General features: G+C 38.1%; 1 protein-coding gene across 1 annotated transcript in view; it reads right to left on the bottom strand.

The window, feature by feature from the left end:
• Nucleotides 1-18,753, bottom strand: part of TNPO1 (transportin 1) — a 55,295-nt gene that overhangs the window by 23,040 nt on the left and 13,502 nt on the right. Inside the window, exons 4-9 of the mRNA XM_075741051.1 lie at nucleotides 12,747-12,896; nucleotides 7,785-7,891; nucleotides 6,683-6,816; nucleotides 4,738-4,819; nucleotides 3,881-4,003; nucleotides 308-426 (exon numbers count right to left, since the gene is read on the bottom strand). Coding sequence (XP_075597166.1) covers nucleotides 308-426; nucleotides 3,881-4,003; nucleotides 4,738-4,819; nucleotides 6,683-6,816; nucleotides 7,785-7,891; nucleotides 12,747-12,896 — 715 coding nt within the window. The remainder of the gene's footprint in view (nucleotides 1-307; nucleotides 427-3,880; nucleotides 4,004-4,737; nucleotides 4,820-6,682; nucleotides 6,817-7,784; nucleotides 7,892-12,746; nucleotides 12,897-18,753) is intronic.

The following is an 18,753-nucleotide window of genomic DNA, read 5'->3' as shown; positions in this document are numbered from 1 at the left end:
GAGCTTAAGTGCGTATTTATACATCTTTGCATTCATCTGAAGCTTAAGAACCTGTTAAGGTTGAGACAAAGCACCACAGTGACGCAGTTTAGATTGCTTCTGGAGCTTGTTGGGTCTGAAATCCTCAGAAGTCTTTTCAATGAACTCTGTGCTTCGGATATTTTTACTACGCACAAGAACTCGCTACAGGTAAATTCTTCTAAGCATAGTGTAAGCTAGATACAGTCTCTATAACAAGGAACAAGTCAACTGAAGTTTAAACGTGACTATTTAAAAATAAATAGGAGTTGTAATTCTTAATACTTACTTAGTAAGATGCCGACATAATACATCCTTACAAATAGGCTGTTCAGCCAAAGTCAGCCAAAACTCACAAGCCTCCAAAGCCACATTCTCATCTTGGTCCTGGGTCCTCTGAAGCATGTACTACACAATATAAAAATAAATTACTTCTATAAGATAGAAGTTTTAAGTGTCCAGAAGAAGCTACCAACGCCGTAAAGTGTGTTCACAAACTCTGACTATGCTACCATAGCAATTTTGTTTCTTTGGGGTGAGGGGAAGAAACAGACATAACAGACTACTTCAGGCTATAGTGACAACAAGCTAAGAGAATTCTTTCTTAATGCTAGATGATTCAGATTCTAAATTTCTTCATTGCTTAAGTTAGAACATTATAACCAACAAACTGCAGAGACACAAGATAATAAACAGCACTTTCCCGTGAACAGATTTTTTTTTTTACTCTCCCTTTGCACTTTTGAATAAAAAGGTACAACTATACGCTTAAGATGATGGAAATAGTTTTTATTTCTAGTGTCATAAAAAATCTTCCCTTCCAAATCTAGATTACCTGGCAGGATGTAAGTAAGTAGAACCCATAACAGGAAGGAGAAAAAAAAAAAGTCTCACATTTTTCTAGCATGAATGGTAATTCAGAGATTCAGTACCAAAGCTTGAATCTTGCTATTCAAATTTAATTCTCCTTCAACCACAAATAATCAGATACCTGTATAAACAAAAAGCCTAAGCAAACTACTGCTTCAGCAGTTTCTTATACGCAACTGCCAAAACAATTTAGGGAAGACTCTTGCAACCTCCAAAATAGTAATTTCTGCATTCTTCCATGTCAGCCCTTATTTCTGGAACAGTTGGTCCTTCCATTCATTTTAGAATACCTCATGGAAGTCCATGCAGTTACACATAGATTTAGAGCAAAAGAAATCCCTCTTCAGTTGCTTCAGAATACCATTTTATTCTCAAAATTAAATAGAATGGGTGGACCTTTATTTTCTTTATGCATTTCAGGGGTGCGAGACTTGTCATGAATGCACCCCTTCCTACAGAATCGCATTAAATAGCAAGCTTTTCCTTAAGAACTCACAGTAACAGAAATACTGCTCTAATTTGAGTTGTCAACAGATTGCAGCTCGGAAAAGTTGAAAAATGTCATACTCGTTGTAACCAAGGCTTCCTTAATGCACCTTAAGTTAAGAGATTTTGCATTTTTCCCCAGAGAGCTTGAAAATCCACTCTTTTGTTGTGGATTTGTTATTTGTCAAGAAGATGAAAACAGAATGACAAAAAATTATAATAATCTGTTTGAAGATGCCCCTCACATTGTCATTTCATCTTTAAGTATCTAAATACTTCATAGATAGCTGTAGACTGGAAAGGCTACTTACACTCAGTGGTGTAAGGCAGCCATATACACAGCTTGAAAATCATAACAAGAACAGTGATCCTAGTAACAAAGCAAGATATGGGAAGGGTATTTGAAGGCTTTTTTTTTTTTTTTTAATATTATCATGCCAAATTATAATAAGTATTTTTAAATATAAGCTATAAAGTTCTACTGACTTTAGGCAATGCAAATAGTTGCTTGGTCAAAATAAGTTACAAAATAGCATAGGAAGATTATTCAGTAGAGTTTTGTGTATTCTGTAACTGAAACAATGTTGTGTTAGTCTTGTTAAATCAAACCAGAAAAAAATAGTGGGATATGCAAAGCATTAAGAAGAACACATCCTTTGAGTACTTACAGACCTGTCTTTATCTGAAGAAAGCAACAGGATACAAATATCAGAATTTCTACTGAAAAAGATCTTAGGAGCCATGTGTTTGGATGAAAATGCTCTGTGAGCATAAAAATGCAATCTAATATTTGAACTTTATGTTGGTCTGCTCCTGACGTATCCTATTATCAAGTTCTCAGACAAAAAAAACCCAACACGTGTTTCTGTGCATGCGGAAATACATGCCCAAAAAGCCCAATGAAATCCAAACTCAGCCATTTCTGTATGCTCCAAGTATTTGGCAAGAAAGTTAATATTAAACTGTCTGCTTCAAAAGCATGATGTCTGCCAAGACTTTCTTAGAATCACTAATGGATCATTAATATAACTTGTTCACTTTAAAAGTGATTCTCCATAAGCATAAGAACATAATGTAGATACAAGTTTCTCTCTTTTAACACTTTCTTCACTTATAGCAGCCATCAGCAGCAGCATTCAGCTTGGATCAAAGCCTCAAAGGTGCAAAACCTGACTCACTTGAATACTGAACAATAGCCAGCTCTGGGATATTACATTTGCCCATACCAGAATGTATACAGAACTGGGAAAATCAGTAACAATACACAGAAGTCCCAAAACTGGAGGGAAAAAAAGCCTAAACTTTCTGCTACAGATCAGAAATCATTATTACTGTCTTTTGTAAAGAAGCCTAGTAATAGTTTTCTGAGGAGCAAAATACCAGATACAATGAGAATACAATCTCTGATCTTTTTCTGGTTGGTGACATCATTTCTGCCTACAAAGTCCAGAAGTTCCTTAGTGATCTTAGGAGAGTGAAGAGCCAGAGAAGTTACCACTTCTTGACAATATCATCTCCAAAGCTTTATTCTCTCTCAAAAAACCAAAAAATCAACCAATCAAACAAAAAACCAACCCACCAAATACCAACAATCTTTGCTTGCCCTATGTTATATGAGAACACGTTTGCTAAGACTGGTGTAATGGAATCCCAGCCAACATTAGGAAGACTAGACAGCAGGCCAAGGCTGTGAAGGGTCACCTCAGGTTTATGCATCTCTAACACCTGTGTCCAGGAGCAAAAAAAAAACTTAACGCCTTCTTCATGTCTTCATGTTCTCTGGACTTAGTCCTTATGGAATTTGACACTGCGTTATGACCCACTTGTCCACATGAAATCTGCATGAGAAACATTCTGATCTTAGCTATATTTCCAGTCTGGCAAGTAGCATATGTAAACGCTACCTAGAAACTGCCAGTTATCCCCAGAAACATGGAAATTACAGCTCCAACAGTTGAGTAGACAAAAAAAACCCCAGAGCTGATTGGTCCTTCTGGTAGACAAGTCTGCACTAATTGAGAATGGTAAAGGAACTATCAAATGACATTAACCTCTACAACTGAATGCAATGGGAGGCAATGTCATTAATAGCTCAAATAGCATCTCAGCTATATAAAATAACATGCCTTATCCTTGTTATGGTCAACACGTTCAAAAAAAGTGACAGCTTCAATCTGTAAACTGTAGCAGTATAGGCACTAACACTAGATATTTAACATGATCTTCTCATTTGGGGTCTAGCAACGCCTGGCTGCTCCGTAGTATAGCTGATCCCAGCCATTTCAGGATCAATTAACTTAATGAAAATTAAACAACTGCCACATGCATTGCCTGTCAAACACAATGTCAAGTTGGCAATTAGCTAAGAAAAAAGTTTTGCAATCTCAGTCTTGAAGGAAAATGAAGGGTAGGCAAGTCCAAGATGCTCTGATGGATGCTTTTTATTTGTTATTATTTCTGCAACCCCAAAGAGGTTTCAGCACACAGTCTGGGAAATGAGACTCACCTCAACTATACTAATCATATGAGGAAGCAGGCGATCCATTCGAACTTCCAGCAACATTACCAGAGCACGGCAAACATTTTTGCGTACTTCAGGCTCCTCGTCACCAGCCAGTGCAAAAAGATTCTGTTGGAGAGTAATACCAGTGGAAAAGCCTCAGTTCATCTAGTTCAACTTGCACTTAAATTGACATTACTGGCAAACTAAAGTATGCAAATATGTATTTCTGTATTCTCCTACCCTGCCCCTCAGAATGCCATTTTATTTCTTAAAGACATATCGTTCAGCAAATGAACTCTTCAGACTCGCTATGTCTATTGTACACATAACTAAAACACTGGGTAATATTAGCACTGGCACAAGAACAGTATTTCTTGGATTTTTTTTCCTACTAAACATAAATTAAGATCTGAAGCCAGAAAATGACATCACTATGTAACAGCAGCAAATCACATACTCTAGATAACCCAAAGTACTACCCTTCTAATCCATGTTCAGTAGCAGTACTCAGAGACACCCAGACGGACCTAGTGACATGATGATCCCTGTACTGTACTTTCCATCACAGGTGACAGACTGCTGCCATTACTTTTACAACTTTATGCAACAAAAGTTTTCTCTACTTATGAAGAGGAAGCATCTTTCAAAATACCATTTTTTGGGCTTGGAGAGTGCTTACACTAATCAACTCTGAGCACAAGCATACAGAATGAACTTCAATCCATGGGGACTGAAGGTAAGAATAAGCAACCAGAAATGGGGAGCTGGGGGTAGCGGTAGTTGTAAAGCATAATTCAAAACTCTTGACAAATCAGATACGTAATTTGACTTAAGCCCCCCAATCAAGAATGCACACCCACCTCAATAAAAGAATCTATGTGCAACATAAGAGCTTGAGTTCTGCTGATGATAAATTGATTGACACATGCAACAGCATGAGACCTACAAATGGAACAGTTAAAATACACATTTTTCACGAGTTAAAAACATTTTCTACATTGTATATAGGCATCAAAAACATTAGGAAGCAAATTACATTGTCAAAACATCTAGAGGCAAGAGGGAACAAATCTGAACATCTATAGTATTACCAAGCAAAATTACTAAACCACACTTAAATACCACCTTATACTCTGATAGATCTAATAAATATTTAAAAATAAAGCATTCAGTAAATAAAAAACAGGGCAGGATGACTACATCTGGCATTTTTGTTTTGAACAGTATGTAAGGATGTTTGTTTTGAGTATATTATGATTATTGATCTTCTCAGATATTAACAATTCCATACAAGTCAACATGGTGAAATATTAGCAGGCCTTTCTTCTTTGTTAAATATCCAACTGCCTTTGCAATATTTTTAGTCTTTAGTGAGACCAGTATGTGTCAACAATATAGTTGTACCTTAGAAAAAACACACACTTGTAATAGGATACATACTAAAACACTTGTGGTAGAAACATAATAGAAAATGGGGCATTGGTTCTTCTATTCCATTTCATGCAAAGCCACTACTTACAGATTTTTTTCATTCTCAGAGATACAAAAGTCAAATTTTGTACGTAAAGGCACAAGGCAAAACAAGTTGTAAAAGCCTTTGAAGATCCATTCAAGTATTCTCACTAATGTAACTCCAAACTTCTATTCTGTTCAGACATTTCTTGGAAGACTGTCTCATTAAACATTGCTAAAAAGTTGTCTCTTAACAGATTTAAATATAAAGTATTTTACTGACAGTATGAATACTTCAGCACTATGTACTGAAACCAGGCTGTGGGTCAGCAGGTGGCTTGCTTTAAACTTGAAACTGGTTTAACAGTCTCAATAACAAAACCAACGCAGTACAGGAAAAAAGTTAGACTGTATAATGTGGTAAGGAAAAAGGTGTGTTTTTCTTCATCTCTCCCAGCTCCAAAGAAGTATTAAGCATAGCCTTCCACAAGGGCAAGTTCATGCTTTGTTATACATCCTTCTCAGTGTGCGTCTATTTTAGGTCAGTTTCTAAATCTTATTTGTATCATATCATGATATATTACACTCTTCCTCTTAGTCTTCACCATATATTACTGTTGGCAATAAAGAATTACCACCTCCAAGTTGTAGAGTATTAATTTTCCAAATAGGAGTTAAAAAACACATTTCACAGAATCACAAAGAATCACAGAATGGTTGGGGTTGGAAGGGACCTCTGGAGGTCATCTGGTCCAACCCCTCTGCTCAAGCGGAGTCACCTATACACCTAGTTGCTCAGGACCATGTCCAGATGGCGTCTGAATATCCCCAAGGATGGAGACTCCATCACCTCAGAGGACAGTCTGTGCCAGTTGTTGGTCACTGTCACAATAAAAAAGTGTATCCTGATATCCAGAGGGAACCTCCTGTGTTTCTGTCTGTGCCCATCGCCTCTAGTCCTGTCACTGGGCACCACTGGAAAGAGCCTGGCTCTTTCCTCTTTACACCCTCCCTTCACATATTTTCATACATTGATGAGCTCCCCCAGTCCTAGCTCTCTCCGCCCTTCCTCGTAGGAGAGATGCTCCACTCCATCATCTTCATGGCCCTTTGCTGACTCTCTCCAGCAGGTCCATGTCTCTCTTGCACTGGACAGCCCAGTACTGGGCACCCAGGTATGGCCTCACCTGGAAGATGAGGGGAAGGATCACCTCCCTTAACCAGCTGGCAACAGCTCTGCAGGATCATTTAAAAAAAATTAAGTATGTTTTAAACAGATCTACAAAATAGTAACCTTGCTGCTCATGCAAATGAAATTTTAACAGGTAACTGTACTACAACACTAACACCTACCTGATTTTTGGACTGCTGTGTTTGAAGAACTGCAAGAATTTAGGTATCATGATATTGAGTGGTCGATCCAATACATCGCTATCTAAAATTTCAGCAGAATCTTCACATATCTTCTGAAGAGCACCAAATGCACCCTGTTTAAAAAAAAATAATCTTCTTTCACATTCTGAAGAACGTAAAATTTCAGGTTTTGTACAGAACAGGTAATTTCAGCACAACACGGTAAATGTAGCTAGTTAACACAGTAAATGCACCTAATTAAATATGGAGTTAAACGGAAACATCCTTAAAGGCTTTTTATTTAAGGATTTTATACTGGCATCTGCAAGCTCTCAAGCTGGGTGAGTCAGTGGATAAGTGGTAATTTTAATTTTAGCATTCAATGCTCATCTATTCAATCATATTTTTAAAAATGCTTAAAATCTAGTTCTTATTTGAGAAATAAATGTCCATGTGTAGAAGTATCCAATTTAATTACATATATAATTATGTTTTCTTTCATGCTGTGTTATGGGGCAAAACAGAACCCTGGATACGACGGTCAATTTGAGTTTCATTTTCAAGCTTTTTTTTCTTTTTCTTGAGAAAGCAGCACTAAACCACTACATAACAGCATGGCATCTGGGACCATTATCCTATCTCTGGGGATTATTTTATAAAAAATGTTTCATGGAGATAGTATCAATTAACTAAAATTGTGTGATCATAGATTTTTTTTTTTAAATCAGACAAGGCTTTTTTTTATCCTCATAGTTTAAAACAGTTAAGTTGGTGTTTATTTTCCTTCATACATACTGAACAAAACAATTCATTTCACTCTGATATAGCAATGACAGATTGCTTTTCCAGGATACTTATCAGCTGAGATGCCACGACTACCCATCTGCAGTCATATTCTGCTTTTATCCAAAGAAAACAAATTTGTTTAAATGAACAATAAGAACATGGAATGCAGGCAGAAGTATAAAATTTGAGCCACTGTTCTTTGAGGAGAAAATGCATGCATGCACACGCATACTATAAATACACATAGTGTCTATGAAGAGAGATAAAAATAACCAAATTCAGATGATAACCATCTATTTTCCATAAGGCTCCTTACCTCACAGGTATTGTAATCTTCAGAATCCAATAGGCTGCAAAGCTTTGGTAAGAGTTCAGGCCAATTCTGTAATTCCCCTTTAGAGGCAATGGTTGTTATCAGAATGCCTGAGGGAATCAGAAGGATGAAGGAAATGAGATCACACATATGTTCACATGTTTCATACCAATCTTTCCCATTTTTCTCCTCTCAAAGATTTAAGGAGTTAGGAAATTTCTTGGTTTGTTAAGAACTGGCAAGCACAAAAAGAAGAATGGTATTTGAAGGGCTCTGAAATGCAAAGGTGGGTTGTTCCTTTCTGCTACCATGAAGGGCTCATGGAAGGAAATAACCACACCCAAACACTGCAGGGCAGCTTTGGCTCTAAATATACTTAACACTGTATAAATCTTGGCCTCCAGTAAATATAGAGTATCCACCTCTAGTCACCCCTTCTTTGTTATAATACAAAAGCATGAATGTGGGAAGCTGTCATTCAATAAACTTACAACCCAGCGGTATGTTATGTGTTCACAACTTTACTGTGTTTAGACAAAATGTTAAGGACAGGTTCTAAGACAGAGATACCTAAGAGCTTGCACACTATGGCAGGCCATCCAGTTACCAGCTGTAGGGGTTGGCTGACTGAAATCCAGCAAACAGATAGGTCAGCCTAAAGAGTCACTAATTTTGTTTCCATCACGTACAGAAATGCCAGGAAAAACTAAATGGGTGACAGGAACAGTGAAGGCTGTTTATAAATTAGGAATGACTTCTTATGAGTCCATTTTGTGTCAAGACAAAATGAAACAGGTAGCATAATCCATTATGCTACTGACAGTTACTTCTAATGAGTATGAACATAAAACAACTTGATAATATGACAACTAGTAATGTCTCCAGTGATGAAAAAAGCTTTCCTAAGCTTTTTCATTGAGCTAATCACAATATATCATTTGGTTTTGGATCAAAAATGTTAGAATTCTTGTTAAATGCACAAGAACACAGGACAACATTACAGAGCAAAGGACATTCTGGACAAGACACAGTAAATAAAAGATACTTTGCATCATGTTTCCTTTGATGCAATAAGGCTGGAGAACCCACAAAGACAAGGGGCAAAAATGAAGGGAGAGGTAAAACACAATTTTACAGCTCCAGAAGTAGTCTGTATCCAGTTCTCTTCAACTGAATAGAAAAGATTTTCAAAAGCCTATGGAGATCTATGGAGTCTTAAAGACTGCATTTCTCCTGAATATTACGGTTCTGCAAAGAATATCAGATGCATTAATAGAAAATAATTATTTTACTCTTGCTGGACCTTAATGATCCACTTTTTTTTTTTTTTAAATTAAACTGAACTTCACAGAAAGAACAAAATAAATGAATTTTCTTGCTTCCTAGACAAAGGACTGCAATTGAAAAATTGTCTCCCTAACTTAGATCTGGCAGAGGTTTGTAGGCTTAACACAGGTTCAGAAACAAAGATAAGAATGAAATTCCTGGAACTCCTCTGGATTAACAGGTGACATAATTTATATGCTAAGTCTCAAACGGGTAGGTAGTTTTGGAAAAGAGTTGGTTGAAGATCTTTTCAAGGTCCTAGAAGTGGTTTCAGAGGATGATAAATGGTCTGACTATACCTGGAATAAGTGCAAGCTACCACAGCTGAAGGACAGGCTATTTGAAAACCACTTTATGCGTTCCTCCAAAAGGCTTATCGCAGATATCAACAGGATAACCTAGGAGGAAATACTTCCAGATGTATAGGCAAGAAATGACCTAAGGCCACTGACCCTTTCAACAGAGATGTATGTAGTTCAGACCATACACATCATTACACACTTTCTGTACAGGTCTGCGGAGAAGCCATTTAATGCTGTGCTAGTGTTTTTGAAATGATAAAGAGACACTTTGGTGGGGGAAAAAAACCCCACAACAGTATCAGACTATCAAGAATTTAGAGAGGCAACAGGTATAGCATTTGAAACTTTGCAAAAGGTTTTAAGAACAATGAGGAAACAGCCACATAAAGTTAAGTTTTAGGCACTTATATTCATGTTAAAAGGAATCTTCATAGGCTTCTAACGAACTTCACCTCCTTACAAATGTGACATTTTTCCCACCCACCTGCTGCTTTATTCGACCAGCAGGGAACAGAAGACACCAGAGATTAGCTTTTGTGGCTTTCTCTGCAACACTTCAGACATAGAAACATGGACATCAGAAGAATAACCAAAGTAAAGAAATAATCAATTTAATAGCTTGCAGTTTTTTGACAGGCTTCGGCTAGAGCTGACAGTTAAAACAGGCCTTTCCTTCTGACCAACATACTAAACTCCAAGGCTAAAAATCTGAAACTGAAAGTCTTTATAAAGATGGTCTTTGATTTGTAATTAACTTCAAAACAGTATTACAGAATCTGTTGATATTTCACTTGACAAATGTGAAATCTAATGAATATAGCAGCTGGGCTAATTGAGCAGTAAATATACAAGAGAAGAAACTCCACAGGGATGTCAGAAATTGTTAAAAACATAAGCGTTCATTTTCATGATAGCATCTTTTATGTCACTGTTTCAATTACATGGAACCCTAGTTTACAGCTGTAATTCTACAATAAAAAAACCTGAACATAAAGAAAAACCAGCTATGCTTCAGTACTTTCATGCTGATAACAGGACATGGGGAAGGTTGGGGATTTTAGGGTGGTGTTTTGCCTTTGTAGCTCCTAAAGTTGATTTCTGTATTCCTTCATTCTAAAAAGCTGAACTTCATAGCAAAATTCCCCCTCACAGGGCAAAAATTAGGTTTCACTTTCCTACTGCATTTCTCCTGCTTGCTTTTAAGCAGCAGCTACACTAAGGTACTGCCCAGACTAGAATCCCAGAAAGTTTTAAGAACAGTCAGAGACACCTCCTAAATAGATCCATTTATTTCCAGGTAAGGTTGTGGGTCCTCAACACATGCAGCCATCTTTTTTGAACTTGAATCCATATTTCAACATTAGCACATGGGAGTTTTACAACCTGTACCACACAGCACAGAGAAGTTCCACACCGTTACTCATTTGGGGATTACAATAAGGAAAAGCTGAGTAAGGATACGACAATGTGTAGTTACCATTTGGTCTCAAGTCACAGTTCTAAAATCGACTTTATTGCCATGCTCATTCTCCTCAGCGAGGTGACTTCTGAGGATACGATTAATCAGCTTGCCTTCACTTTGGCCAAAAGGTATCAGCTTTTGTGTTGTTAGCACTAGATGCTAGAGACCACAAAGGAGAGTGAATGCTGCATTAAAATTTCTCTGATGCTACTTCGATGTACTTGCTCATCTTTCTCTCGGAATTCCAGAGATCTTACTTGCATTTGGCTCATTAAATTGATAGCACTTGAACTGCAAAACCCCATATGCATCTCAAAGTACAGCTCTAACTAGCACATGGCAACTCATATGCTAAGAAGGCATCCTAGGTAGGTAGTCATATATTTACACCTAGCTTCTACCAAGAAACTGGTGGGTACTAGACCAACCTCACTATTAAAACTGAATCCTACAAGGATCCAGCATTTGATTATATCAAATGTGAGGGTGCAAAAGATGCGCTAAATAGCAACTCTATGTAAGTATACTGTTCATTGGTTGATACTCATCTTCAGAGTTCATACATGCTTGAATAATCCCTGCAAGGATCACTTAAAGCTGAACAGTAACTGAGCTACTAATCCACAAACATTTCATACTAGGAGAAATCAAAGAATAACTGCTTGAAAACAAACAAATCCTCTTCCCCCCACCCCCAAACCATCACCACCAAACAACCCAGCAATCTAAATGGACCTGGAATATATCCTTTAGTCAGTTCCATTGTACTCCACTGACAACTCCTATCAACAACCAACCAGCATGACTCTTCTACAACCTGAAATCACAAAAGCACTTGCCAAAGACTTGTTTCTACTGTCATTAAGAAAATGAGACATCAACAAATTCATAGTAAAGCAGCTTCACAAGTGACCAGGAAAAAGCTAAGAGATGAGTGTTTTTCTCTAGCCAATAGTCCATAACCCAGATATCTGGAGAAGGAATCGTATAGAAAAAGTAAATGATTCTAAAGCAGCCATAACTGGTAGATTATTATGTAAGAGGAATCAGCTGATACAAGCTGGATTTCTTTCTGAACTAACACTCACCCCCTATTTTGTCTACTGTAGTCAGATATACATTCATTTTACTTTTTTCTCATTTTGAGTGGAGAAGGAAAATTACTACAATAATTGTAGTAATTGGAGGAAATCATATTCTCAAAGAGCAGACAGAAAAGCATCTTTACCTAGAAACAAGTAAATATAATGCAAATATGCATATTTTATGGAAGAGGTGTACTACAACAAAGTATCTACAAAATAAGAAATCCATGTAACAAAAACCCGTCCCTTCCAATCAAAAATTTCTGTACACTACACTTTATCTAATGTTTTCTGACAGAAGGTATTTAAAACCAGAAACTCATTATGTGAATGTGCTATGCATGGTACGATGATTCCCTGAAAGGATGTGCATGTGTGTGCATATGGGGGGTGGGGTGCAGGAAATCAGCTAACAGAAGTGTTTCATTGATGCAAGCGGGGTACTGAAATAGTTTTGAAATCAGACCTTTACCTTGTTCCTAGTTTTAGGTATAGAAATTGGCAGCAAGCTCAATTTTACTAGATTCAAATAAACTTATGTTCAGATACATTTCAAGAGATATGAACCGAATTGCTAAACCATTTCTAAGAGAATAGGAAGTAAAAGCAAGTGTGACTTTCATATGTTCACACTAAAGATAAGTATTGGCATTAAAACATAGTGAAGTTGTGACAATTATCAGAAGCAAGCCATTTTATGAATTTACTCATTTTTTATGTCACGAGCACAGTTCCACCCATGTCAGTAACATTTTCAGTATGCAAAAGACAGTAATAAGAGTAAACTTACCTACAGTAGCTCTAATTAAGGGGGAGGAATCACCAATGTTGTTCAGACATTCGCTTTTAATGAAGTCAGTCACCCCATTGGGAAAATTGTGAAAATGTGCTTTTACATTATTCTTCAAGATGAGACCACTCAAGGAACGTGTCGGTTCATCTACAACAGAAAATAATTACATTCAACCTTCAATTAGCTCATAGGAAAAAGGCAGATTTCCAGAACAATGCAACAACAGCAAAGCTTATAGAGCGATATTAATCTTCATTTTCTTACCTCTCCTTTCAACTACACCCATTAATTCAGATAGCAAAGCTTTTCAGGTTCAGAGTTCACTGTTTCTATATATTCAAAATTAGAATATCAGTATTACAAATTCTACATTTTAAGAGAAAGTTTTGTATAGAGAGACAGGAAAGGAATAGATCTGAGGTCACATGCTACAGGAAACTCATGAAAGAAACTTGTCAGCAAAGACATTCAGACATTCTGATTATACTGAATGGCTTGCTGCAACACTGATAGTATAAGAAATAGGTAACAAACCTGGTTTCACAGTGAAACACAGAAATGATGTAGGGACTATGCAGTAAATCCTCTACCGCCTACTCCCACAGAAATACAGCGTTAGATTTTTCTACAAAATACTGTAATCCCTTCAGATACCTGCTGCTCTATTGCACTGATCTATTAAATTAATAATTAGAGGGAGAAGAGGAACAAAAGCGTCTTCAAACAACGGCCCTCTTTAAACAATGTTAAAAGGTAGGTGTTACATAATGTGAACCATAAGAAAAAAGTGACCAGAATTGACCTGAACTGAGTAAGAATTTAAATTTAGGCAATAGTTCTCTTCACTGAGCTCTATTTGCCTGCAATTTATCTAAATTATTTTGACAAGAGGATGAATGGAAAAATAACAGCCTAGATTTTTCATTTATATTGGAGCAGACTCATGTTTGGTTCTTCAACCAAGGGCATGAATAACCTGGTATTACTTCTGAAATAAGCTGAAAGCAAGATCTGGATGTTCTACATAGAAAGGATTAGTTTATAGTACAAGAAAACTTAAATTTACAGTTTACAGCAACCCTAATCAGCACAGTAAGCTAATTCTAATTAGGATTTTGGCCACTCATTTCAATTTTTTTATATGACGCCCTGGTTTGGGCAAGAAATAAGGATGTTCAAAGTTCCTCTGTGCCAAGAATTAGTTTACACATGGATCTGTTCCAGGCCTTCAAAACTATTACCATCCCACCAGAAAGAAGGACAAGCAAAAAAAGAGACACAACTTTCAGATATATGGTATTTTAAAACTACAGTTACTGCATCACAACATCAAGACACTCAGTACATCCATGATGTCTGACTGACAGACATTAAAGACACTTTCTGTTGTGATGGGTGCTAGTTAGGATAGGGAGAGCACTTCTCAGAAGAGGGGGCTTTGTTTGGCTGATCAGAAATTAAAATTCATCTTAATCAACTGATTTTATCTGAGTGCCAAAACCAGACTGCTATCACATACTTTTAATTTTTTTTTTAATGTTCTTGTTTCATTTCTCCCATTAAGTTCCTTGTGTTAGAAACACGCGGATTAGCCAGCTGGTTTAGATAAAAATCAAGGTCACATTAAGGTAAATTTCAGCACCACTTTTCCTTCATGACCTGTCCCATGGTATGCAGCAGCACGAAAAATCTTAAATCCATTCCTTTAGCCAAGATAACAGAAAGACTATTCTTCATAGTAAGTGTTTATCGCACAGACCTGCAACAAATATTCCAAGGGATTCATAGTGAAAGTCATATCTCTGACAAATGAAAAAGAATTCATGAAGTGAGAAAGAGAAAGATTAAAAACAAAAAGCAAAACCAATTATCACCATATTGAGAAATGACAAGCAGAAATCAAAGATGGACTTAGTGCTCCAGAAACACCAACCACTTGAGCTAGAACAGCAGCATAGAATCTGATACTCATGAGTTTAGAAAAAGCCAAATAACCAAATGACACCATAGTCAAAATATTAATTTGAGAAAAAGAATTCTGATATGAAAGCACAAAGACATTTATGGAATCCAGAGTGTTCAACAACTTAACAGCTACACTGTCAGAAGACAGTAATGTAGGTCTGGATGGAATTCTTGCTCTAACACCAAGATTACAGGCTGAAGGCCTAAGAGCTGAGTAAGACACTCTTTAGTCTTCATAGATTCTGTGGTAAGTTCTGTCAGCCATATGCTTCGGCTATGAAAAAGATCACAGTCTTCTCTCCTATCTCAGTCAACCTATAGAGTTGACAAGAACATACAGTACAACAAAAAGAAGGAAAGTGAAGCAGACCTCTGGCATTTGGAATCATCTTTGGTGCCAAATTAGTTCATCAGTGGAAGATTCCCCTCTCACATTGCCTCACTTTATAATAAAACCATATAACATAATCATCATAATCATCACAGTGGGACTGGGTGCACCCTCAGCAAGTCTGCTGATGACATCAAGCTGTGCCGTGTGGTTGACACGCTAGAGGGAAGGGATGCCATCCAGAGGGACCTTGACAGACTTGAGAGGTTGGCCCATGCAAACTGCATGAAGTTCAACAAGGGCAAGTGCAAGGTTCTGCACGTGGGTCGGCGCAATCCCAAGCACAGCTACAGGCTGGGCAGAGAATGGATTCAGAGCAGCCCTGAGGAGAAGGACTTGGGGGTGTTGGCTGATGAAAAGCTCAACGTGAGCCGGCAATGTGCGCTTGCAGCCCAGAAAGCCAACCATGTCCTGGGCTGTATCAAAAGAAGTATGACCAGCAGGTCAAGGGAGGGGATTCTCCCCCTCTATTTTGCTCTTGTGAGACCTCACCTGGAGTACTGCGTCCAGCTCTGGAGTCCCCAACATAAGAAGGACATGGAGCTGTTGGAGCGAGTCCAGAGGAGGGCCACAAAGCTGATGAGAGGGCTGGAGCACCTCTCCTGTGGGGACAGCCTGAGAGAGTTGGGATTGTTCAGCCTGGAGAAGAGAAGGCTTCAGGGAGACCTTAGAGCAGCCTTCCAGTATCTAAAGGGGGCCTACAGGAAAGCTGGAGAGGGACTGTTTATCAGGAAGTGTAGCAATAGCACAAGGGGTAACGGGTTTAAACTAAAAGAGGGTAGATTTAGTCTAGACTTTAGAAAAAATTCTTCACTGTGAGGGTGATGAGGCACTGGAACAGGTTGCCCAGAGAAGCTGTGGCAGCCCCATCCCTGGAAGTGTTCAAGGCCAGGTTGGATGGGGCTTTGGGCAACCTGGTGTAGTGGAGGGTGTCCCTGCCCATGGCAGGGGGTTGGAACTAGATGATCTTTGAGGTCCCTTCCAACCCAAACCAATCTATGATTCTATGACTCTATCATTTGGTTCTCATTAAATTTTCAATTCTGTTGCAAGACTCTAATACCAGTTTCAGATTTTAACAGTTTACAGACAGAGTAAATGGATGCATACCCACATTATGTATGCTTTTAAGAACTAGAGTGTGTCCTCACACAGCCATATTTCCTCTAATGAGGGTGTGTATAACATAGGGTACATATTTGAAAGCAGTTAAGTTTTTTGTAGCTCACATGCAAGTCCAGGTGAGCATTTATTTCATTGTGCCTTTTCATCCTCTCTTCCTTAGGACATAACTTCTTAGATTGCTAAAAGAACTGAGTGACTGGTATGAGGGTAGTATTTATCCATTCACAGACTGTGATATAATGATTATGAGTATGGCTATATTTTGCCCTATTACTTTTGTGATATTGGCAACTTTAAATGTTAGGGTGAGACTTCTTCTAAAGCAAAACTGTTCTGTCTGTTGATTTCAGTCTCAAAGTTGTTCTTTTTCAGAAATAAGTTGCAATTCTCTGTCTTTTAATAGTGATATGGATAAAAATCATGACTAGTGTCACTGTTGCACATGTACATTTCTGATCCATTAATGAGAGATCGGTTGTCGCTTAAAAGAGTTAAAACAAACAAACGAGCAGAAGATGAATAATTTCTTCTGTCCTAATGTATATGAATACAGTACAGAGACACATTCCTGAGCTTCCAAGAAGAAGATCCTACTCTTCTTTTTTTTTTTTTTGTGATGTTGGACTTTTAAGTAACCTTAAGTATAATACTTTTGGCTTAAACAGCTATGGTTTATGATCACGTCAGAAGCAGGACTGAGGATGTTTCAAAACATTCAGTGTATCTGAATACATAAATGACCTTGAAATGTAGTGGCTAGTGTAAAATTAATTAGTGCTCAATTGACTCATGTGAGTCATGGAAAATAATTTGACACAACTGCCTAAGTTTAGGAAGGTCTGTAAGACACCGAAACAAAGCTGGAAATGTTCTGCTGATACTGAGTGTTGCTTACGTATTGAATAATAAGTAGCAACAGCTATGCTTCTGAAGAGTGTTGTAAATAAAACTGAGTTGTGGACAATATGAGAAGGGTGTTGAACTTCTGATCAAAAATTAGCTTGCTGGTTAGTTATAGAAGTTTCTGTATTCTAACTAATAATGACCACAAGTCAACCAGAATGCCAGAATTTGCACATCTCTACAGGTTTGCAAAAATTCTAAAAGTTTAAAGAACTAATCCTCTGATTTCATTCCTACTTTCAGCTTCTCTGTCATATCCCCACAAGCCAGTTGTCTCAGCACTTTTCCTCTCAATGCCATTTAATGTATCATTTCCTGATCCTACAGTTAAATCAGTGCTAGAATTCTATCAAGAGCAGAAGAGTCCTTAATAAGAAATGGAGATCAGGGGGATTAAGAGTATGATTCGCTGCAAGATTCCAAACCATGCAACGAACCCAAGATAGTGTTGCAATCTGAGAAAATTTAAATGTAATGTCATCTCTTGTTGAGGGAAGGGGTGGGGAGGGGTGGACGACAAGTAGCTTAACACCAAGTCAAGTATATAGGGAAAGGAAATGAGGAGCTTCCCAATGGAGGTTGCTTAGACAGTATTTGCCAGCAAATGAATTAGGATTTAGAATCATCAATCTATCTGAAGAAATTACTTGGTCAGATGAGTAGAAGTGTTGTCACTCTCTGACTATATCAAAGGTGAACGTTAGATATTAAAACGTGACTATCTGTCATATGAACAGGTGTTGGAAAATAAGGATTAACTGGATGAGTTAAATGAGGTTGTGTTATTAAACTGAGTTATTAAGTAGGTATAGCTTAACAGAAAGTTGTGTGGCGGCATGCATACAATAACAGAAATAGGTTGGAAAATACCTTTAAGATCATTGAGTCCAAAAGTTAACCTAACACTGCCAAGCCCACCGCTAAACCATGTCCCTAAGCACCACATCTACATATCTTTTAAAAACCTCCAGAGATGGTGACTCCACCACTTCCCTGGGCAGCCTGTTCCGATGCTTGACAACCCCTTCAGTGAAGAAATTTTTCCTAACATCCAATCTAAAGCTCCCCACAATGGCACAACTTGAGGCCATTTCCTCTTGTGCTGTCACTTTTTACTAGGGAGAAGAGACCAACACCCACCTGGCTACAGCCTCCTGTCAGGTAGTTGTAGGGAGCAATAAGGTCTCCCCTCAGCCTCCTTTTCTCCAGGCTGAACAACCCCAGTTCCCTCAGCCACTCCTCATACAACTTGTACTCTAGTCCCTTCACAAACTTTGTTGCCCTTCTCTGGACACAGTCCAGCACCTTAATGTCCTTCTGGTAGTGAGGGGCCCAAAACTGAACACAGGACTCCAGGTTCAGCCTCACCAGTGCTGAGTGCAGGGGGACGATCACTTCCCTGGTCCTGCTGGCCACACCATTTCTGACACAAGCCAGGATGCTGTTGGCCTTCTTGGCCACCTGGCCACACTGTTAGCTCCCATTCAGCCAACTGTCAACCAATATCCTCACGTCTTTCTCTGCCAGATGTACCGGTCTGGTTATAAAGCTGGACTACTTTGTTTCCTCTGATACCCTTCCTTGCCAGTAAGGCTTCTCCCCCCTGTAATGCCCAATTAC

Source organism: Balearica regulorum, chromosome Z (genome assembly GCF_011004875.1).
Source record: "Balearica regulorum gibbericeps isolate bBalReg1 chromosome Z, bBalReg1.pri, whole genome shotgun sequence".
Taxonomy (NCBI): Eukaryota; Metazoa; Chordata; class Aves; order Gruiformes; family Gruidae; genus Balearica; species Balearica regulorum.
Note: the sequence above shows the minus strand (reverse complement) of the source record. Positions and strands in the feature narration are given on the sequence as shown.